This window comes from Tetrao urogallus (assembly GCF_951394365.1).
Source record: "Tetrao urogallus genome assembly, chromosome: 24".
In the NCBI taxonomy this organism is placed as follows: Eukaryota; Metazoa; Chordata; class Aves; order Galliformes; family Phasianidae; genus Tetrao; species Tetrao urogallus.
The window spans coordinates 401,897-424,322 of NC_136837.1; the positions used below are offsets into that span (position 1 = coordinate 401,897).

The 22,426-nt window shown below is 56.5% G+C and overlaps 2 protein-coding genes across 2 annotated transcripts; one reads left to right on the top strand and one right to left on the bottom strand.

The window, feature by feature from the left end:
* Nucleotides 1-6,877: 6,877 nt before the first annotated feature.
* On the top strand, nucleotides 6,878-9,941 carry FMOD (fibromodulin; the record flags this gene model as incomplete). Its single annotated transcript, XM_079546487.1, has 2 exons — nucleotides 6,878-7,868; nucleotides 9,790-9,941. The coding sequence occupies 2 exons, from the start codon at nucleotides 6,878-6,880 to the stop codon at nucleotides 9,939-9,941; spliced, it is 1,143 nt and encodes a 380-aa protein (XP_079402613.1).
* Nucleotides 9,942-19,917: 9,976 nt separating this feature from the next.
* On the bottom strand, nucleotides 19,918-21,463 carry BTG2 (BTG anti-proliferation factor 2; the record flags this gene model as incomplete). The annotated part of the gene is made up of 2 exons (XM_079546285.1): nucleotides 19,918-20,299; nucleotides 21,310-21,463. The coding sequence occupies 2 exons, from the start codon at nucleotides 21,461-21,463 to the stop codon at nucleotides 19,959-19,961; spliced, it is 495 nt and encodes a 164-aa protein (XP_079402411.1). The 3' UTR covers nucleotides 19,918-19,958.
* Nucleotides 21,464-22,426: the final 963 nt, after the last annotated feature.

Consider the following 22,426-nt stretch of genomic DNA (forward strand, 5'->3'; position numbering starts at 1 on the left):
ATGAATCGAGGTCTCTGAGCAAAGAAACACTGCATTTTTTTCCTTCTGCTCCTTGGACAGCTGCAGCCAGCATCTGGCAGACATTCGTGCAACCTTGATGCACAATGGGGAGAGAAGGGGAGAGAAGGAAGGTTCTTCCCTAACAAGCCTCCCTTAGCGACGGCGATGTTCGCAGCACAAAGCAGACGTCCAGGGGCAGCCGAGGGAGCGACTGCATGAGGAAATGCTTCATAGTTTCCAGCTCTGTTCTAAATTAGGCACTTAACCTTTTCAAACACATCTGATGGTGGTTGCAGTGCAACCGGCTTTGTGCACGGCCCAGGGCCGCACTGTGAGGAGCACTTGCATGAGGAAATCCAGCAGGCAAGGTTTGCAGGGGAGAGGATCAGAACGCACACGGATATTCTGAGGCCATTTGTTACCCAGAGGCACACTGGTGGGGCCAGGGGCTGTGGGGATGTTGTCCACCCCATCATAACCCGCAGGCAGCCATTATTACCTCCGGCCCTGAGGCCCCAAAAGCAGCCCATAATTACAGTGGGACAGCGCAGAGCTTTCCTCAGCTAAACCATCACCCCCAGTGCTCTGCAAAGCTGAGGGGTAGGGGACAGGTCAGGCTTTGCTCTCCCTCCCCTTGTGCCATCTCCCAGAAGAGATCTGGGGGTTGCAAAATAGAGCCATTTGCAGCCATCTCCCACCCCAATTTCATCCGGGAAAGACCCAGGCAGCTCTTGCAGCTGACTGCACACAGGGAAAGCTTTGCAGCACGTCCCATGGAAGGAGCTGCGCCTGCACCCAACTCAAAGTTTCCAGCAGAGCCCCATGGCCCCACTGCCGTCACACTGTCTCCGAGTGACCGATTCTCATTGCCTCAAATCTCAGTTCAAGAATGTTGTTTGGGTTGCAGAAAGTATGCCTAAAAGAGGAAAGAAAAAAAAAAAAAAGAGAGAGGAAAGAGAAGGAGGCCAGGGTGAGATGAGAGAGGTTTCGCTCTGTCCTTCCGTGCTGACCGCCGTAATTCTGGAGAGGAGAGCACAGCCCCAGCTGCAGCAGCCACCAGATGTTGAGTGCAATTCCTCTGCGCAGCTCGGTCAGGGCTGAGCCCCAAGGATCTGCTCCCTCTCCTTCCATGATTTCCCCACATTTCTCCCTTTCCTGGTCTGGTTTAGCTTCTGGCACTGTGGACACCCTTACAAACCAAGAGGAGTCTGCCAGCTGAGGTGGGGTGACAACCACTGGGGGGTGACAACCACTAGGGAAGCTGTATGGCTGCTCCTCTGGGTACAAGAGACGCAAACCCCTTTGTGGGCATCGACTGTGGGCTTAGGAGCCCAGTGAGGGGATGGAGAGGTGAGAAAGAGAAGATTTGGCTGCAAACATCCAGAAAGGCCATGCAAACCTGGAAGCCACCGTCCTCCAGGGCACCTGTGCTCTGGTATTTGGAACAGGAGCCTGGTGCAAAGAAGGGGCTCCAGACCATGGCCTCGTGATGTTCCCCACTATGGTGGCTCTGCAGATGTTGCCTCATTCATTTCCACCTGGAGCACACTGAGGCTCAGGGCCTTCCTGGGTTCTTCTTGGATTCTTGTGACTGGAGTGCCTCAAAACAGCAGCTGGGACCTTCATCTTCAGGAATTGGCTTTTCATTATAAAGTTCAGGAGGAGCCCCTGGGAGCCCCCAGCTGAAAGCCCCAGGTAAGCAGAACCAGCACCCCTCAACCTGCAGCACCGCAGACCGACGGGCACTGGAAACCAAAGAAAACAGGGAGGGAGAAGACAGAGCAGCGAGCAGCTCCAGCATGGCTGAAACTTCATGGAAATGTGAAAGAGGCAGTAATAGCATCTCCATGAGCAAGAAGGGAAGCCAATCTGAAGTAGCCATGCTTTATTTAACAATCTCATTTATAGTAGATTTAAATCATATTTATTTAACAATCGTTTTGGAAGCACGTGGGACATCAGCATCCACTGGGAAGAATGAGCAGGAGCATCAGATTGTTTTGATTCTTCATTATGCAATGGAGCATTTGCTAACTGTGCCAGAGTGGTGGTCCATGCACAGGACAGTGCTCCAAGCTCCAAGAGCCGTGTTTGTAAATTAAAGGCAAATTTGGGCCAGGTTTGCTGGTTTCAGATAAAGCTCAGGAGCATTTGATCAAAACAACTGGAGCAAACCCAACCAAAACAGACACTGCTCACATCAGTTTGGTTTAGAAAACCAAAGCAAACCAATACAGACATCTGTCTGGCCCTGATGAAATGCAGACTACAACTGCTAAGTGTAACTGCGCCGGATGGGATTATGCAGTGATAGGGACCATTGGCTTTGAGCAAGCAGGACAGCATGTTCCCAGCTCCTGGTACCAGTTCAAGTCTTCCTTTCAACAGTAAGCCATTGGGAAGAGGTGTCTATAGATGTCCAAAAAGTTTGATGAAAGTTGAGGACAGCTGCAGAAGCTTTGCACTGGCCTGAGATGAGCAGTAGCATTGAGGTCTCATCAACAGCCGTGTTCATGCCAGCAGAACCAGACAAATCAAGCAGGATCACCCCAGGAATGGCTTAGGAGACAATGGCCACCTGGAACATGAGATTGCAGGGTAACCAGATAAGATGTATGTGCTTCTTTAGACGGCAGCTTTTCACTTCCCTGAGACAGCCCAGAGGACACTGGAGCCGGGCAGGATGATCAAGCAAAAAGCCCTGGTAACGGTCGGGAACACCGACACTGAGCTCCAGCATGTCATTCTGTTCTGGTTTAGGCTGGGAAAGGGAGATGTGAGTGTGGGTACGGAGCCAGCCATTGCATGAGAGCTCTGTGGGACAGCCTGCCCAGGGCTGCGCACCCGGAGTCAGGAGTATTTTTGACTTCCAGAAGGTGGAGAGGCCCCCTTCCTTATCTAACCTAGATATGGACATGGTGCTTTTCCAGAAAAACATCCAAGCCCTTTGCAAGCCTCTGAGCTGCTGGCCAGCAGGACACCTCGAGCTGCCAGAGATGCGGTGCTGGTTGACACCATCCAAGCACCAAGCAGCAGATGTTGCTGGCTGCCTTTCCCTGGAATGGGCTCCTGGGGCAGCAGGAGCCCTCTGAGTGGGGTTTCCCCCTGCACCACCCTCAGACTGCCCCCATACACACACCAAAGGTGTGAGCCCTTTCTCAAGCTGCAGTGGCAGTGCCCCACAGGGACAAAGAGGTGCAGTCAGCTCAATTGAAGCTCAGGGGGAGGCTCAGAGAGCACCCCTCTACTTCCTCCCCCCCCAACCTTGATGAAGGCTTCACCTCCTTTGGGGCAGCACAGCCCCCCATCCTCTTTCCCCACTTGAAGGCAAGATTTCTCCCTGGAGCAAGCAGCACTCTGCCTGTGGCACCACAGAGAGCTGTGCTTTCCAGGCATGCTCGTCCTTCCCAGCCTCACATCCTGGCACAGTCCCCACTGTACAGTTTGTCCCTCACAACCCTGTCCATGAACCACCCGCACATTCCTCCTCCCTACAGTGAGGAACACAGATTGATAAGGATCTTTGCAAGTCTCCCCAGGGGCGGAGGATGTTTTGGCTGGGAAATATCAATGGGAAGCAAGGAGAAAGCGAGCCCAGAGGGAGCGTGGCACCTGCCAAGCTCTCTGAATAACTGCAGGCTCCTCGGCAGAGCCAGGTGTGCTGCTGGAACAGGGCACGGAGCAGCAGGCAATGGGCGGTCAGGGCTCCTCCTTCCTTCTCCCTGCAGGAAGAAATGCTTCAACAGCCATCAGAGAGCCATGGCCAGTGCTGAAGCGTGCAGGGACAGGGACCAGGGATCAGCACCCAGCACACCACAGCTTTGCAGGACACAGTGGGCACTGTGTAGCAGGAGGTGCTGCAAGCTGCCATGTCCACAGTTCTGTCACCCAGAACATGTTCTCCACCTCGGGTCCCCTCCCCAGGAGCCTCAGTGGGGACCCCCCAGCCCTGGGTGGAAGGGCTCAGGCAGTAGAATGCCAGCTTGGCATCTGTCTCCTTCCAAGCTGAAGAGAAATTCCGAGTGTCACAGTGGCCCTTTGGTAGGCAATTTGTTTACCTTGGATGCTGCAGCCTTATCGTTCATGGAAATGTTTATCCTAAATATTTAATAGCAGGTCTGCATAAACGGAGGTTTCCTGGGGAAGGAGCCCAGGCTGCAGTTGGGGAAGGCACAGCGTCCCTTCCCTCAGTACTGCGAAAGTTGAGCTACTTTCTCACTTCTCCCCAAAAATCACATCCTCAGCGCCTCAAAATCAGGGAGTTTTTCATCTGGCCAGAGGCTTCTTCATCACTTCCTGATGAGAAACACAGGAGACCTAACAACAGCCCTTTTAAAAACAACATCCCTGATTCCACTAACTCGTTAAACAGAGAGAGCCTGAAAAGTGCCAACACTCCTATGAGAAAAGACGGGAGGGAGAGAGAGAGAGGGAGGAAAGAAAAAGCAGGTTATTTATAACGCCAGGCTGCGTTAGGGTCTCTTCAGTCTCTCCTGCAAACTGTCTGCTGCTAGGAGGTCACTCCCAAAAACCTGCACAGCCCGTGACCTGCAAGCACAGTGTTTGATCTGGGATCTAGGGCGGGCACCAGTCCTTGCACACTGGGAGACGCACTCACATGCTGCTTGACACACGGGAGATCCCAGAGCAGCACAGCGAGGCTTTGGAAAGGAGGCTCTCTGCTTGGTAAGTCCATCTCCATATTTATTGATTTTTTTTTTTTTTTAACGCTCAATTTCCATAGCCCTGCTGTGCCACGCGGAGCACATGCCAGCGACACGGGTGGCACAGCATGGGTGCCAACGTGCCCTCTCCCGCTCCTGCCCCAAGCAGCAGCTCCCCAAATATTTGCCATGGGATCCACACACCCACAGCACATGCAGCCCCCCCGGCCCCACACAGCTCTGCCAGATCTTCTGCTGCTTGTGTCGTGCCTGTGATGCCACTCGCTCTAAATCCTGCTCCCTCCCTGAGCAACGAGCTGGCCCTGATGGGACACATGGCCCTTTAGCAGAGAATGATGGAGCATGGGAGACTGCATGGATATTGTGCAGATGCCACCCAAAAATGGGGCTGAACACACCGGAGAGGGGAGAGCAGCCTTCAAATGGAGCAGGGGTGGCTGCTGCAGACAGGCGCTGGGGCTGGTGGCACACTGAAGGAGGCTCTGAGAAGGGGGCAGAGAGTCCTGGATCCATTCTGCACCACACAGAAGGACCCCAGGAAGGGGCAGCAGCCCCAGAGCAGAGCAGACTGCTCTGTTTTACCAGGCAGAGTGCCCTGGAGCAGGAGGGAGAAGGAGGAGGAGAAACTCTCCTGCAACTGCCAAGATCCTGCCACACATGCAGCCGCCAGGAGGGCCATGGCTCCTCTGCCCCTCCGAGCAAGAGAAAACAAGAGCCATGCCTGCCTCATTTGGTCTCAATCCCTGCTTTCTTCCAGCAGGAGCAACTTGCTAGGGTCGCTCAGGGGCAGCCTGGGCAGAGCTGTGCCCTCTTTGTCTGATGGGTGAGCGGTTCTCTCCCTGCTGCTGTGCCAGGGCAGGGGGACCAGCATCCTGCTGGCTCTTTGGGAGCACAGTTTGGATGGGAAAGAGGGAGTGGATCCCCAAGGATGTAATTTGGGAATGACTAGTGGGCACAGCCAGCTCAGCCAGCTCAGCCAGCTCCACCATCACAGCTCTGCAGGGCTAGGTGACAGCCCCCAGCATTGCAGGGGTCGGGTGGAGGAGAAAACCACAAAACCTGCTGTTTTCACCATTTTCCTAGCTGGGTCAGGGTGAGGATGCAGCATGGTTTCCCCATGCACAGCAGCACAGCCACGTGTACAGGAGCCCGCGCTCCCCCTGCAAGCAGCACGGCTCAGAGTATTTCCTGGAGGCATTTCAAGCCACCTCGCTCTGCGTGCTGGCATAGCCATGAGGCTCAGGGGAGGACGAGAAGCCATAATTGGTGTTCTCCCTCTGCCAGTGCAGTGCCCTGAGACAGTGCAGCAAAGCCCACACCAAGCCAAAGGGCACCAGAGCCGTTGCGCAGTGCTGAGCATCCAGCCCTGCTCCCAGCTGGCCTTCAGCCCAACGCAGACTGCTTCCCATAAACAAGGTCCCAATGGCAACTCTGGGGATGTCCCCACTCTCCTGTGTCACGCTGGCCTTGATGGGACAGCAGGTGACAGTCTCAGGACAGGCGTCCTGATTCTCATCAGGACAAGAGATGGGGAAAACAGCTCTAAAATGGTTTCAGTTCAAAATAAGGCAGAACTTGTTTACCAGGATTTACATCAGTCCCAAGCAGTGTGAGCATCCAGCATGTTTGTGGGGGAGGGGACAGCTGGATTAAACCCACAGCAACTCGCGTCGCCAGCAAGCACAGTATAAATATAGCTGCATCGAAACATGCCTTGAGCTCCAGCAACCCGTTCCGCAGCTCCCGCTGCTTGGAGGGTGGCTGAGACCCTTCTCCTCCCTCCTGCATAGACCAGCAGAGGCAAATCGGGATGCTGCAGGCACAGCTGTGGCCTTGCACCAACTCTGCCAATGGGCCCCCATTGGCACCCTCTCCCCAGAAACAGCAGCGGTCAAAGAGCTGGCAAGAAAATGGGCACTAGAATGTTTCTGGAAAGCGTGAGATGAAAGAGGGGGAGATCAGGTAGCTTCAGAAAAGGGAAATGCTGGCAGGCACATTTGTTTTAATAGGATTCCTTCAGGTCATCTCAGTTCATCGGCTCTGCTGCCAAGCGCCATCAGCCCCACATCCCAACCCGTTCCACCCAAGCCCACCTCAGCCCAGCCCGCAGGGAGCAGCTCGCCTGCCTGCGGCCCCTGCGCTGGGCCTGACTTTGCTGCTGCTTCCCCCCAGGTCCCTTCAGCGCCAGCGCCATGCATTGGGCCACCATCCTGCTCGTCGCCGGGCTCTGCGGAGCCTCCCTGGGCCAATACAATGAGGAGGAGGACCTGGCGTGGCTGCAGTACTACATGCGGCAGTCCCGGATGTCCTCCTACAACTACATGCCCTACTACGAGGACGAGAACAGCCCCTACGTTTACTCTTACCTCCCAGCCCCGGACACTGAGGCAGAGCCCGTCCCTGAAGCTCAGCAGGCCTCATCCTGGCAATGTCCCCAGGAGTGTGACTGTCCCCCCAACTTCTCATCGGCCATGTACTGCGACACGCGCAACCTGAGGTATCTGCCCTTCGTTCCCACCCGGATGAAGTACGTCTACTTCCAGAACAACCAAATCACCGCCATCCAGGAGGGAGCTTTCGACAACGCCACCGAGCTGGAGTGGCTGGCGCTGCACAACAACCAGATCAGCAGCGAGAAGATGGGCAAGAGGGTCTTTGCCAAGCTGAAAAACCTGGAGCGACTGTACATGAACAACAACAACCTGACCAAGATGCCCAGCCCCCTGCCCCGGTCCCTGAGGGAGCTCCACTTGTCTTACAATCAGATCTCCAAGGTCCCCTCCAATGCTCTGGAGGGTCTGGAGAACCTCACTGCCCTGTACCTCAGCCACAACTATATTTTTGAGATGGGAGCATCCCTCAAAGGGCTCAAGTCCTTGATCCTCGCTGATCTGAGCTATAACCACCTCAGGAAAGTCCCTGATGGGCTCCCGATGGCTCTGGAACAGCTCTACCTAGAGTACAACTACATCAACACGATCCCTGACGACTATTTCAAGGTGTCTCCCAAGCTGCTCTATGTAAGGATGTCCCACAACAGCCTGACAAACCAAGGGCTCTCTACCAACACTTTCAACAGCAGCAGCATCCTCGAGCTGGACCTCTCCTACAACCGGCTCCAGAAGATCCCCCGGGTCAGCACCAACCTGGAGAACCTCTACCTTCAAGGGAACCAAATCAATGGTGAGCATGTCAGCCACGCGCAGTGGGGATGGGGAGGTGGGGAGGTGGGAACTGTGCTGCCCAGCATGAGGCTGTCCAGGGAACAGTTTGAGCAGGACACTGGAATTTGGCAGATCTCTGACCTCCTCGGTGCAAGGCTGCAAGGCAGGAAAGGGGCTTGATCTATTGCGAGCTCTGAGATCTCCTGCGTGATGCATGGAGACATTTCTTTGGTTTTATTGAGCATCTTCTGGCTGGACATGCCAGAACTGTGGGTAGAGGCTGATGCACAACCTGGGGAGGGGCCTCCAAGGATGAAAGGTCACCAAGAGAGCTGGGAGAGTCACTGAACATGGGAACGGGCATCACCCTTGGCAGGGCTAGTGTGCGGCTGCAGGCAAACCCCGCAGTGCTCAGTGGTCTGCAGCACTGGGGCCGGCGCATCCCCCTGCAGCCCCTCTGCCCTCATCGGCAGGATGCCCTGAGCTCTCCAGCTGCAGCTCTCCCAGTCTGACACCTCCAGTTTATTCTCAAGCCTTCAGTAATCCACAGGAGATGTAGCTCTGGTCCTTCCCCATGTGCCAGAGGTGACCCTGATGAGCCCCATCCCTCCCCCAGCCCCTGGAAACACCCAGACCTCCCCAGGAGCCACTGCCTGCAGCTGATGGGTACGTCCTCGCCAGGGCTGTGACAGGCAACAGCTTTTAGTTTTTAGAGCATCTTCTGCCAGGACTAACATTCACTCTATTTAATACACACGCACATGTACACAAAAATAAAAGGAACGGTTGCTGTTTGCAAAATAATAATAATTAGGACAACAAGCAAACTGCATCTCCTGGAAAAATCCCCGCTTGCTTCTCTCACCTGGCAGGGCTGAGGGCAGAACCCTTCAGGAGCAGTGCTGCTGCACCGGTGTAGCCATCAGTTGTTGCAGGGGAAACAACCCCACACTGAGGAACTGACAGAACACGAAAACAAGAACAGATTCCCAAATGTTTGCTTTCAACATTTGTAGCTGTTAATGTCTGCCCACAAACGCCATGAAACCGCTGTGGAGCTTTCCACGCTTGCCCGAAGCTCTGCTCCAGCTGCAGATTTGCTGCAGACCTCTGGAGCCCCGTGTGCCCTTCGGTGGAGAGTGGGGCACCCGCATCACATCTGGGTGCTGTGCAGCCCCCGGGAGACGCTGCTGCCCTCCATGTGCCCCCTCCTGCCACCAAGCCCCCGTCCCCCCGGCTCTCCTCCCGGGCTGTTTCAGACAGTGCGGAGCTGCACAGCCCCTGAGGCGCACAGGCTGAGCGCGGACGGAGAGTTTGGGCTGAGGGCTGCGCACCCCAGCGTGCCCCAGAGCCTTCCCCAGAAGCTCTCGGCCTGGAGCTTTGCTGCCCCCTAGGCGGCCGTTTCTCTCCTAAGTCCCGCACAAAAGCGAAATTTGTTCCGTATCTCCCCTGCAGACACAGGGAGGGATGGGCCTGGGAGCCGCAGACAGCAGTGGGTGGCAGAGAGGGAACGCGGATGGGACGGGGACCTCCCCCCACAGACACAGTGCCTGGGTGGTCCCGCTCCCCGTCGGTGCCAGAGGGTCTGGATGCTGCAGCATGGGAAGACTCATGAACTGCAGTGACCGTTCCCTCTGAAAACTGACAGTTTTTGTCTGACACCACCCAGCTCTGTTCTTTTATCCTACCAGGACTCCAGCTGTGCTGGGCAAAGTCACAGCTCCCAAAGCCCTGAGCACGCACAGCCTCAGTGCTGCTTTGGGCTCCAGCTGGAAGCGCCAACTGCTCTACTGCTTTAGGATGGAAAGGTGTGGAGTCCAATTTGTCTGTAAATTGCTAATTCAGGGTTGCGATCATTGTTCTACTGCCCGACCTGCGTTGGCTGGGCACCCTCTGACCCACTGCAGAACGGGGCCCTGACAGCTCTCCTTCCCCCACAGAATTCTCCATCAGCAGTTTCTGCACTGTCGTGGATGTGATGAACTACTCCCGGCTCCAGGTGCTGCGGTTGGATGGGAATGAGATCAAGCGCAACGCGATGCCCCCTGATGCCCCGCTGTGCCTGCGGCGTGCCACCGTCATCGAGATCTAGCCTGCTGCCAGCCCTGCTCCTCAGGACTCTGCTCCCTTCTTCCCAGGGAGACACTCACTCCTATTTTTATGCAGCTTGACAGTTTGACTTGGCTTCTGCAATAGTGCAATAAGGGTGCTCCAATGCCAGCCCACGCAGGGGGGCAGGATCTGCTCATCCCCAAATCTCCCCCTCCCCCAGTCTCTCCAACCTCACAGATCCCATGTAGCCATGCCCTGGTCCGTGCAGGAGGCAGTGGGGAAGAAGGAGAGCTCATCCCATCTCTGAAATGTGGTGCTAAGCGTTCGGCTCCGGATGTGGATCTTGCAGAACCACCCCGGTGGCTCCCCCTGGGCAAGGGTTTGGTGATCGCTTGGAGCTCAATAGGTGAAGGGTTACAGATTTCCCAACCAGCAGCATCCCTCTCTCTAGGATGGGAATAAGCAAATCTCTATCCTTACTTTACCACCTTTTCCTGAAGCTTCCTGCTGCAAACATCAAGCCAAGAGGAAAGAAATCTTTCCTGCTGCTGCCCAGCAGCCTTCAGCTGCTAAGGTCAGAGAGAAACTCCTTGAGGAGCAGCCATGGCCAGAGGGACCCTCACACCTCCCCAGGTTTTGGGACAGGACTGGGGCCAAGAGACGGGCACATTGCAGTGCCGTCACCCCATAGAGCTCCAGGTCCATGCCAGGAGCAGCCCTCTGTCCCTGCTGCCCCTGCCCAGGCACCAGGTGCTGCCATGAGAGCAACTGGGCCACATTCTGGGTCTGCACACAGCCGTGTCCTCCCACTCTGCCGACCCACCCCATTACTGCGTGCCACTCAGCTGCAGCTGCCCCAGCCTAGGGAGAGCAGCCCCACAGCAGGTGAGGTTTCGAACCAGGTGGGACCCACCTGGCTTTAACAGGGGGGGGTTTCACTGCTCCCAAAGTTCTGGTGCCTAACTCCTGTACTCACCCACACTGCAGGATCTGCCCTACTCCTCCCACCCCTCCACCTGCTGGCACAGCTCAGGGCTTCCCACCCAGGGAACTGGGCTTTCCCATTAGGAATAAATGATGCAGCAGTAATGTCTGCATGGGCAGCACATCTCAATTTATCAAGAGCCGAAGCACCAACTTGGTTCCTTGGACAGGCCTACTGAGAACCAAAGGGGCAGCTGAGCTTTGAAGATGACCTGCAAAGCTGAAGAGGTCATCCAGACCCTCTGCATTTAAACTGCATGCTAACATTATAGAAACAAAAACAAAAAAACAAAAAAACCTGCACTATCACCAGCGCATGAACTGTAGATGTCATACCGACGAATAAAGCCCTTTCTGTAACTGCACAAAACGTGTCTGAGGAATCCCAGCACCGCGTGGAGCCGCTCGCAGCTCAGAACCTACGATAACGCTGCGCTGTGCATCGGCCGTCTGGTGGCTGCTGCAGGCACTGCGCTGCACTGCGGGGTTCACAGAATGGTAGAAGTGTTGAGTTGGAAGGGATCCCTTAAGGCCATCCGGTCCCACGGCCTGCAGTGCACAGGGACACCCACAGCTCCATCAGTGCTCACAGCCCCATCCCTGCCCCTGGGGGGTCTCTGGGGATGGAACATCACCATGGGCAGCCTGTGCAGCGCCTCACCGCCCTGACTGCAGAAGACTTCGTTCTTATATCCAACCTAAACCTCCCCTTTTTCAGTTTGAAACCATTTCCCCTCGTCCTATCACACAGACCCTGCTATAGAGTCTGACCCCTCTTTCTTACAGCCCCTTTAGAAACTGAAGAGCAGTGTCCCATCCCTAGGATCACTTCTGTGGCCCTCCTCTGATGTGCTCCAACAGCTCCACGTCCCTCCTGTGCTGAGAAAACCCCGTCTGGACGCAGCGCTCCAGGTGAGGACTCAGCACAGAGCAAAGGGGCAGATCCCCTCCCTGGCCCTGCTGGCAGCGCTGCTTTGGATGCACCCAGGATACGGTTGGCTTTCTGTGCTGCGGCCGTCGGGCAGCGGGGGAGGCGCTCCGGCCCCACTCCGCTTAGCCCGGCTCCATTCCCTCCGCACGCCATCGCTGCCCCCCGCAGTCACAGCCCCTGCAGGGACAAACGGGCAGACGGGACCGCGCAGAGCCCACGCACGGCTGGTACCGAGCTGCCCCGAGGGGTCGCTCCGTCCTCCCCGGCGGGGCGGCCGCAGTAGCTGCTCGATAGCAGCGGGGAGGGGGGGACGAAGAGCAGAGGGGCTGCGCGCTCCCCTTTCTCCGCACTCCCCAACTTCTCCCCCCTCCCCCCAAAAAGTGGGAGATCCCATTGGTCCTGCGAGCCCGCTGGTGCCCAATCAGCGCCGTGTTGCTGTGTAGGGGACGGCAGGATGGGGGCTCGCGTCCCCTTCCTCCTCCTACTCCTCCTCCTCCTGTTGCTGGGAGGAGCGGTGGCCGGGGCCGCAGCGATGTCCTCCCGGGGAGGAGGGGCGCGGGGTTTTGTCCGGACTCACCGAGAAGCATAAAGGAGGGGAAAACTCCAAAGCAACTGAAAGCAACTCCGCTGTCCCCTCCCCCCCGAGGTGTCCCCGTGGCTTTGTGGGGCACCGCACGCCACACAGCAGCTCCCACAAGGACGGGCAGGGCTTCTCCACAGCCCCCCCAAACCCCCTCACATTTCAGCTCCCAAAGTCCCCAATTCTTTTTCAACATCTTTTCCCACATTTTGTTCCCCTCCTTTCTTCCTCCTTCCCCTCCCCCCCCTCCCCCCTTTGAAGCATCCCTCAGCTCAGACCTACCCAGGCCGCTCACAAACAGCCCTTCACCACCACATTTCTCCCCGGGATTTATGTTTCAACACCACCATCCCAGACATTACCCCCTGGGGACACAGACTAGAACGAAGCAAAGGACAGCTGTGACCCAAAGCCACTCCCAGGACGCGAGTGCTGGGCACAGCACACACACTCCGTCCTTCAGCATTTCCCTTTGCTCCATTCTCCCCAGCCTTAACCTAAAACCTTTATTGTTAGGATGTTAGGATGTGTTGGTGCAGACAGAGCCATCGGGATTTCTGCTTTTTTCTGATTTCTGCCGTGCCACATTTCTCACGCTGATGCTGAGGACAAAAGGGCTGAGTCCCACACACACGGCTGTCTGCAGACGGGCAGCAATAAAGGTTAATTATTAATAAGCCACATGGATTTGGGCCACGGCTGCTGCGACATTGTTGGGAAGAGATAAAGAAAATTGCAGAGGTAGAGGGAAAACATGCCGGGGGGGGGGGGGGGGGGGGGGGGAACTAGTGTGTTCCCAGCAGAGATCAACCAGACCCCGAGCACTGCGTGGTCCCATATTATGGAGGAGAATGAGGATTGGAGACTACCCAGCTCCCACTCCTCCACACCAGGGCTAAAGATTTGGGATGTGGGGTTTCGATGCTCAGGCAGCACTCAGTGCAAAAGCTTTGGGGACTGCTGGGCAGCCCAGTGCCCCCGCATTGCGGAACCTCAGGACAGAGGGAAGGGCAAGAAATTCCCAATCTGTTTGGCTCCCATTCTTGCCTCCCCTTTTGTTCCACTCGCCATCTGTCCCGCAGCCCCGCACACCCTGCGCGTGCTGTAAATATCAAGCTGGGTTTTGTCTCTGCTTCTAAAGGCACCGCGCACCCAGAGCTGTGCTGCAGCCCCAAGTGCCAGCCTTAAAGCTTCAAGGGCTGGCACTGCCGGGGGTCCTGCTGCTCCTTCCTGACTACTGGGATCAGGGGCGTGCAGCCCTGCTGTGCTGCGCTTCTCGGGGATTTGTAAGTGTGCCATTCCCTCTCAGAGCCATCCCTGGGTGAGAAGGGGTCCCAATCCCTCTCTAGGGGAGCAGCACCCCAGCTGCTGTCCCAGCCTGAACGCGGCCTTTTAGCTCACAACAAAGCCACCAACCCGTCAGCAAGGGCAGCTGCTCCGCTTCAGCCCCGTCCTTCCCCTTCCCCGTTTTATCTGGGGCTACAATAGACACAAACTCGCGGTAAAAGGGTATTGTCAGAGGGAAAATGGGCCTCACCCCTCCGTCTGGCAGCTGGGAGCCGGGCGGCGCGGGGCTCAGGGGCATTGTTGCCGTTTCCAAAAGGCGTTTCCTGGCGTGTCCCGGAGGAGCACGCAGCGTGTCACCAATCCCAGCTCACTCAGTGGGTAACAGGGCACAGAGAAAGCCCTAAATTCCTCATATGGCTCTGAACCCCCACCTGGCAGAGTTCTTCAGGGGCTCAGCATCCCAGACAAGGACCTGTGGGAAGCGGTGATGCTGCCATCCCAGGGCTGGCCAGGCACCGTGTCCCCACTGCTGCAGTCCCTCGGTGTGCTTTGGGAATGGGAGTAGGGCACAGAGTCTCCAGGGACATCAGGGCACAGCTCTGTCCCTATGGTTTGTGCCCCACAATGTGCTGGGACACTGCACTCCTCCCAGCTCACAGAGTGGAGGACAGAAGGGTTCAGGACCAGGTTGCCCAGTGCCAACAGACTCCTCAAATAACAATAATTACCATTAGAATATTTAATAAGAACAGCATGCAAAGCAGCAAGCTCTGCCCTGACCTGCACGGTGTGGGGAGGCCGCTTTTCTCCACAGCCCTTCTCTTGGAAAACAAAAGGTGCAAAGTTCAGTGGTGCATGAAAGAGAAACAAAACCCGGCCCCAGCCGCAACCCCCCCACTCCCCCCCAGCAGACAGATGGCAGCAGTTGTCCCCGCACACCAGTTGCTCACTGTTGCCAATAAGCCCCTTTATCCCCCAACAGGTCATAAATGAGAGCGTTGGAGCTCAGCAGCCGCTGTCATGGAGGGGCTGGAATGGGGACAGAGACAGGAATAGGGATGGCGACAAGGATGGGGATGGGATGGTATAGGAAAATGGAGACAGGGATGGGGGTGGGGATGGGGACAGGAATGGGTACAGGGATAGGATAGAGATGGGATGGGGATAGGGCAGGAATGGCGACTGAAATGGGGATGGGGACAGGGATGGTTCTCCCCATGGGATGTGCAGTGGAGAACAAAAAAAGCAGCTCTGTGCCGCCTGCCCATCTGTCAAGGCCCCAGGAGACACAGTGGGAAGGTGGCTGGGGTGAGGCAGCCCCCAGAATCCCATTCCCCTGTTTTTATCAAGGATTGGAAAAGGGTGATCTTCTCAGTGCTGGTGGACACACACAGCCTTAGGGTCAGGGCTGCAGGGAGCTCAGGCTCTGCTCTGCAGATGCTGCGAGGGGAAGGGAGGAATGCTCTGTCAGGACAGAGGGCAGGCAGGGAGCATGGCCTCCCAGCAGGATCTGCTCTGCCAGCCCTGCCGAGGGGCAGAAACCAGCAGGAATTCACATGCAGCACAAGACGTGGGTTTGCCGGAGCTGGTGCTGCTGCAGCCCTTCCAACCACACAAAGCTCCGTCCCGTTGCTGGGCCACGTGAGCGCAGAGTTTCTCCGGCTCTGGCAGATCCTGGAAGATGGTTTGAGCTGCGCACACCGCAGGTGACGGCGTGCCCTGGGCATCCCCTCCCATCCCCAGGGCTGGGGCAGAGCTGCTGCATTGCCCCAGATACAGGCACCCACGCAGTGCTGATTGGCCTCAGCTGAGCCGACATCGCCGCTCCCGTCCCAGTGGCAAACCCCGGGCAGGAAGCACCTGGAGGAGTCTGACCCCACGCCGTGTGCTGGGGCGGGTGGAGGCTGGGTTTCACTTCTGCTGATGTTGCTTTTCTGGTAAGTTAGAAGTGAGAAATGTTCGGCTTCTGCTAAAGGGACCCCTGGAAAGAGTGCAAAATGAACACACAAAAATCCAATAGTATTTTATCGGGAATTGAGCAAAATATCTTCACGGAGTCTGTCCGCAGTGGTCACTGCCAGGTCAGGACTTTTTCTGTAGCTCATTTGGACTTTGCACAAATGGCATTTTTCCAACAGACAGCCCCAACCCGGCGGGAAGGACCGTGGGCAGAGCGAAGGGCATCGCGCAGTGCTCCGGCCCAGGACATATCGAGGATGAATGTTGGTTTGTGCCAATTGCTGGTGGCTGGGGGAACCGACCAACCTGGTCTCCTTGAGTCAGACACTTCCAGCAAACATCCAAATTTTAAAAAAATAATAATAATTAAAAAATCCCAGCAGAAATCCAACAAAAAGCTTGGCAGAAAGAGTGTCAAAATGGTAACAGGAGGTGGGGAGCAGCAGTTGTGCCTTTATTTACTTCCAGTCTGTCCTGAGCTGGTCCTGTGGTGTCACCCTGCACCCCTCCCCATCCCAGAGCCGATCCTGAGGGGCCGCGATCCGACCAGAAGGAAAATGACGAGCAAAATAAAAATAGGAGATGAGTCACCTATGAGAAGGCCGGTGGGCAGACCTGGCAGCTGTGTCGTAGTGCTGACTCCTCACTGAACACTCCTCTACGTGAAAGCTGTGTTTTTATCCAGGCTGGGAGCACTTCAGTTTTGGGCCATCGCAGCTCTGCCTGTGAGGACTCAAACGGTGGTGGCTGCAGCCCTGCAAGAGCCCAAACAGAACCCATGGGCACAGCGGGGGCACGGGCTGTGCTGGCCCCCAGATCATGCATACAGCAAATGGGTGCCAGCCCACGACTCTGTGCCTTTGAACCCACATGACTCCAATGTAATCAGCAACCAACGGACGCCCATTCCTCCCTAACAGCCCTGTTTCACAAATAGCAGCAATTTGGGTGTGCTTATTGAAACTAATGAAGGGATGAGTTCAAAAAGGAGTGGCCTTGACAGAGCACCAAAACCAACACACCAGCTGTTTTCCAGGCAGGATAAAAGCAGGAGGGGGACATGGCTCTGCTCCCAGGCCAGTGCCCACACCAGCATCACTTCTCTGGAAGCCACCAGGGAGCAGCTGGGGGGTAGCAGTGCCCACAGTCCAAAAACTTTTGGCAAGTTTGGGACCAAAGCTAGCACCTACGTAGCCTGGCTCAGCTCAGTACCCCTAAATAAGGTCAGCACGAAGAGGAGGGATGAAGCACACAAGCCACACAGTGAGCAAGCTGCAGTCACCAGCCTGGGCACAACTGAAACAGGATCTGCCATGAATCAGCCCCAGGTGCCTTTGTCGTAACAGCCCTAAGCATTGCCCCAACATTGCGATCCTCTGATCCCTCAGCCTTCCTCCTGCTGACTCAGCCACCCCTGGAAGGAAGGCAGGAAGGGAGCAGGGTGGCACCCCCAGATACCCAGGAACTGCCCCATGCCTGGCTCAGCTCATTACCTGCTCATTTCCAAGGTGAACAGTGGCTCTAGCATCGAGTAAGCGACCCGGCAGGCAGCTTTATGCCCTTTGTGCTCTGTACTAAGCCCCCCAGCTGCCTCTGTGGGACAAGTCAAGGCAGCCCCAGGGAGAAGAGCAGCACCCCACAGTCCCACGTTACTCATCAGGCCCAGCCCCCAGCTCTGCAGGGCCACGCTCAGCCATCAGCCAGCACGTTGAGTAAGCAGGTTTTTCTAAACCTCCTCTGTGACGCAGGCAGAGAGAAGCAGCCACCCACACTAACAAGGCCCAGCGGCACTGCGTGGTCACAGGGATGGAGGCTGCAGCCCACCCCCACTGTCAGCCCAGCAAGGAAATGAGGCTCAACAACGCTGCTACATTTTTATTAAAGTAACAAAAGCATAAGGATCTGTACACTCTGTATATAAAAACACTACTGTACAATTAGTAACCATCCATCTCTTCCTCCATGTGTAGCTTACAAACGTCCCACCACATCCACCCAATAAAAAAAGCAGGTCCCGGTCAACAGTCCAGCTTTGTTTAAACAGTGAGAGAACCCCCCAGCTCCCAAACACCTTCTGAAAACACACCATTCAGGCTTGTGGGCAAGAAGGCAACAGCACAGTAATTCACAGCTTTTACAAGGAACCAGCTACAAGAGGAAGGGGTTGCACCTGAATTTGATTGGGCTTGAAGCTACCAAGACACTTGAACATGAGGCTCCTCCACGCCAGGGACAAGGAACGGGACGTGACAGCTTTTGTGTCAGAAGCAGGAGCAAAGTAAGTGCAACAACAGCATGTTCCTTTGGTGTGGGCTGTTCCTCTGAACTTCTTTTCTGCTAAGAGGGAGGTAACAGTAACGGGGAGGCAGACATTAAAGCCCAGGGAAGCCCACACCCAGCCACAAGGGCCAAAGCAAACAGCATTTGTCCTGAGCACACTGCAGTTCCCACACCAGCAGATTCGAAGCAAGAACTCCAGAGAGCACCCTGATCCTTTCTCTGCTGAAAAGGGAACTTGGTTTTCGGTAGTTCCCAAGCGCTCTCCTCTTGGTGATGTCACCTATTGCACCAGGGGAAAAGTCCCAGCGCTTCAGTTCAGCTTCTGCTTTGCTGCCATGAGGAACTGAAGTGATGCAACTCCTGAGCCACCGCCTCGTACAGCTCAAGGACAAAGTAACACCACTTGACATTTAATCAAAATGCTGGTTTTCCAGTTCAGGAAATCATTATTTGAAACTGCTACAGGAATCTGTAAGTTTTCCCACATAAGTAGTAGTCAGAGTTGGGGAGCTGCACTTCTTTGTTTTCGTGTATTGAGAAAAAAGCCAAGCAGCAGACAGGAGGCTTCCTTCCTCTCCCAGAGCATCCATGGTTTTGAAATATATTGCACAATTGTCTGAGAACTTGAACCCAAGGCTGGGAAAGAGCAGCTCCGGGATGCCAGTCAGCTGCTAGCTCAGGAAGGAGGAAGGTTACAATAAAAGCGTTCTGCAAAACAGATCTGAGGAAGTTTCATTAGAACAGGCCACGTCAATGCCCTGAATTTCCCCATCACTTCTACTGGGATCATTGGAGGAGCACCAGCTGTTCTTAAGAAAGGCAATGGATCTCATGCTGGTGAAGGCTCATTCCCCACAGGCAGTGTTTGGGGCAGCATTTTCGGTTCCCACCCCACCTGCAGAAGCCAGAGGGCCAAACACCTGAACACCACTCAGGCAAACCTCCCTGAACAAAAAGTACCAGTGAGAGGAGCTCTGCTTCAGGAGGTGAAGGGCCAGGCACTGTGCAAAACAGGTACCAAGAAACCAGAACCAGGTACTGCCCCTCTGAGGTCTCAGCTGGGGCAGATCCAAGGCTCAGCCATGTGCTGAGCACCCAGAGGAGGAAGGGAAGGAGGAAAAGATGTGAATTTAAAACCAGCATGGACACCAACCCCAGGCAGCCACAAGCACAGGGGAAGAGTCTCCCAATACTTTTAGATTTAAAGAGAGAGGGCAAGAGGGGAACTTACACAGCAACTTCTAGGGCACAAGGCAAGTTGCTTCAGCTCTTCCAGAGAAGTGATGCAGAGTGGGATCAGCATTGGATTAGGCAACTTCTACACACAAGAGGGGACACAGCTGCAGGGCACAGGCTGATGTCTGAACCCGATGGAGGAGTGCAGCTCAGTGCTGGTTTCAGGGCCTGGAGCAGCCCCCCAGCGAGCAGCAAGCTGTGGTGACAGCCAGGTGCTGGGCAGCACCAGGAACAAATAGCACCGGGTGCCACCACAGCATTTACAGTATTGGGAACCTCCACTGCACAGGTTCCCAGCACCACCCAGCCCTTGGGGTTACCAAACACCATTCCCAGGGAGATCAGACCAGCTTGGCCATGAGTTAGTGAAGGAAATGCAGTAACTCGCTCATCCATTCCTTAACAGCACTGCAATGCTTGGTGACGCCGTGGCACTGCTGGGTACCAGGATGGAGAGGAGGTGACACTCAGGTCCTGTCACCAGCCACACTTCCCAGCTGGCCTCTCCTTCCCCTCTTCCTTCATTCCAAGCTGCCCAGTGAGCAAGCCAGCTCACCAAAGTTGCCATCCAACACTAATTAGGTAGATATCAGCTTCATAATAAAAACCTCAAGCCTGCAACAGCTTTTAAAAAAAGGCACCTAAAAGCACTGCTTCTGTCTGAAGCAGCACCTGATATTTTAATTTTGATTTTCTTGGATTTTCTTAAAAAATATAAATAGCTCTTCATTTTAAAAATAGATCCTCGGGTGAGGTATACAGTAGCCCATGTCTTGGCAGTGTAAGGACAAGAGGAGTATTTAGCTGGAGACAGTCATGATGTAGTTCTTCGAAGGGCTTGTGCGACCTAACATCATCTGGTTCTTACAGGTAAGCATCCCATAGGAGCTCACAGGCTTGGCTGCTGTCGCTTCGTACAAGACACAGATGGAGCCGTCCTCACCAATGCGGTATGAGACCTCATAGGGGTCCACCCAGAGCGTGAGCTCGCTGGGCAGGAGCTGGTAGAGCTGCGGGAGGCTGAGTCCAATCTGGCTAGCTGCCTTGCTGATAATGGGGTCCATTTTGTGATTGATCCGGATGCAGCGGTACCCAGAGCCTTTGAACGGTTTCTCAGGAAACCAGTGGTGTTTGTAGTGCTCTGCAAGGGAAGCAAGAAGGGAAGCACGGTGAGCAGGCGTGGAGCAGCAAGGTCTGCATCTCACTGCAGTCCCAAGGGGTCCCACATCCCAATGCAGGCAGAGAAACCACATCCTGCTTCGGCCACCTCTGTCACAGCAGCTCCAGAGCAGAGTGCTCAGCTGCCACTTGCAGAACCCAAGGCAGAACGCAGCTCTTCAGGTCCTGGAAAGCCCCAGTAGTGCCATGGGGGCACCCCGAAGTCTCCTTACCCTGGGACTGAGGTGGTTGGGGGAGATACAGTATCACCAACAACAAAACCCTATGGTCAGGGAGGGGCAGATGGATCATTTGGGGCATGCTGCTGCCCCTTATCTTGGCAAAGCAGCAGACAAGTGCCCTCCTTCGGGCTGATAGCACCAAGGCTGTGCTGGGAGGAGAGCCTCACACCACCCGACAGGACACGGGGTGGATCTTCACTTGTCAGGGACTGGGCACAGAGCCCGGCTTCGGTCCCCCAAGGCAACCCCCAGAGAGGGTGCTGAGGGCACAGAGCCCTCCACATGGGACAGACAGACAGCTGTGGAGTTCAAGTACCACAGAGACACGGGCAGGTGCCCACAGGGACATACGTGGATGCCCAACACCGAGGGGGGCACAGCCGGGTAGCAGAGAAGGATGCGTGCAGGAACCAGCTGGGGAGTCCCGACCCCAGGAGCGACACGGAGGCTTCTGGCCTCGACAAAAGGTGCCGAGGACTGGATGGAAGTGGACTCTGCTCGCTCCGGGCCGCCCCCGCAGGGACCACGAAGCCTCAGCCTCATCCTTGGCGGTGCCCAAGGCCACGGATGGGATCCTGAGCAGCTTGAGCTAGTGGGGGAGGGGGCACTCAGCCCACGGCAGGGGATGGGGGAGCACAAGGTCCCTTCCAACGCAACCACGCGGCGATTCCACAGTTCCACAACGGCTAAGGTCCCTTCAGACCCAAATCACACTGCGATTCCACGACGAGCCGCCCCCCGCCCCCCTCACCTGCGAGCGCCTCCCGCAGCGCTCCGCTGAAGACCTGCAGCTGCTGCTCGCTGACGCAGCCCCGCGTCCGCAGCAGCCCGGAGACGAAACCGACGGCGGCGGCGATCTCGGGCAACATGTCGGCCCGCGGGGGGGGCCCGCGGCGCTGGCTCATGGCTGGTAGGGGAGGGCTGACGGTGGGTGCCTGCCTGCCGGCTGCCTGCCCGCTCGGCTCCGCGCGGTGCTGCCCGGCTCAGCTCGGAGTGCCACCGCCCGCTCCGCTTCGCCGTTAAGTACCGCCGTGCGGGGGGGCGGCAGCGGCGCCTCGGAGCCCATTGGGCGCGCGGAGCGGTATGCAAACAGCGGCTGAGCTCAGCGCGGTGGAAGGAGTGACGTCGAGAGCGGCCGTGAGAGGGCGGCGGGGGGGCAGGGATGCTTACGGGAGGGCTATTTTTGGGCCGACCCGGGAGGGGGAGGAGGAAGAAAAAGGGGCCGGGGCCGGGGCTCATCGCGCTGCCGTGCTCCAGGGCAAAGGACCGGGTGGGTGCCAAGAGGGTGGGGCGGGGGAAGAGGGGGAAAGGGGGAGGGAGAAGGAGAGAGAGAGAGGTCTCCTTGGCAGCTCCGGAGATGCGGCACCTATGGGTGCCCGAGGGGTGCCAGGGGGGGTAAGGGGACCCGTTAACGTGTACGACGCTCTGGGAGGGTGAAGCGAAGTCCGCTCGCCGTCGAGCTGTCGGCGACCGGCGACAGACGGCCGTTGAGGGTTGTGCTGCCGAGGATCGCTTCCCGGTCAGCCGCTTCGGCACCGCCGCGCCTTTGGTGTCCGCGAGGCGGCATTTCTGCTGAGCTGGGTTGCAGGGATCGGCCACCCCAGGCTGCCTGTGCCGGGCCCCCGCCGCTGGCCCCGGGACGGACCCGGGGATGCCCCCTCCTCGTTGCACTGCCTCTCCCCAGTGGTCTACGGGCACGCTGCCGCCGCCGCATCTCCTTCCCCAGGGCACGTCCGCGGGTCCACACTCTCCCATCACCCGGTTCTGGATAAGACCAAAGCCATGGCGGGGTTCCCTGAAGCGTGCAGGGAGGATTCGGCATCCTCTGTACTGTCCCACGTGGGTGAGGGGGACATCGCAGCCCCACT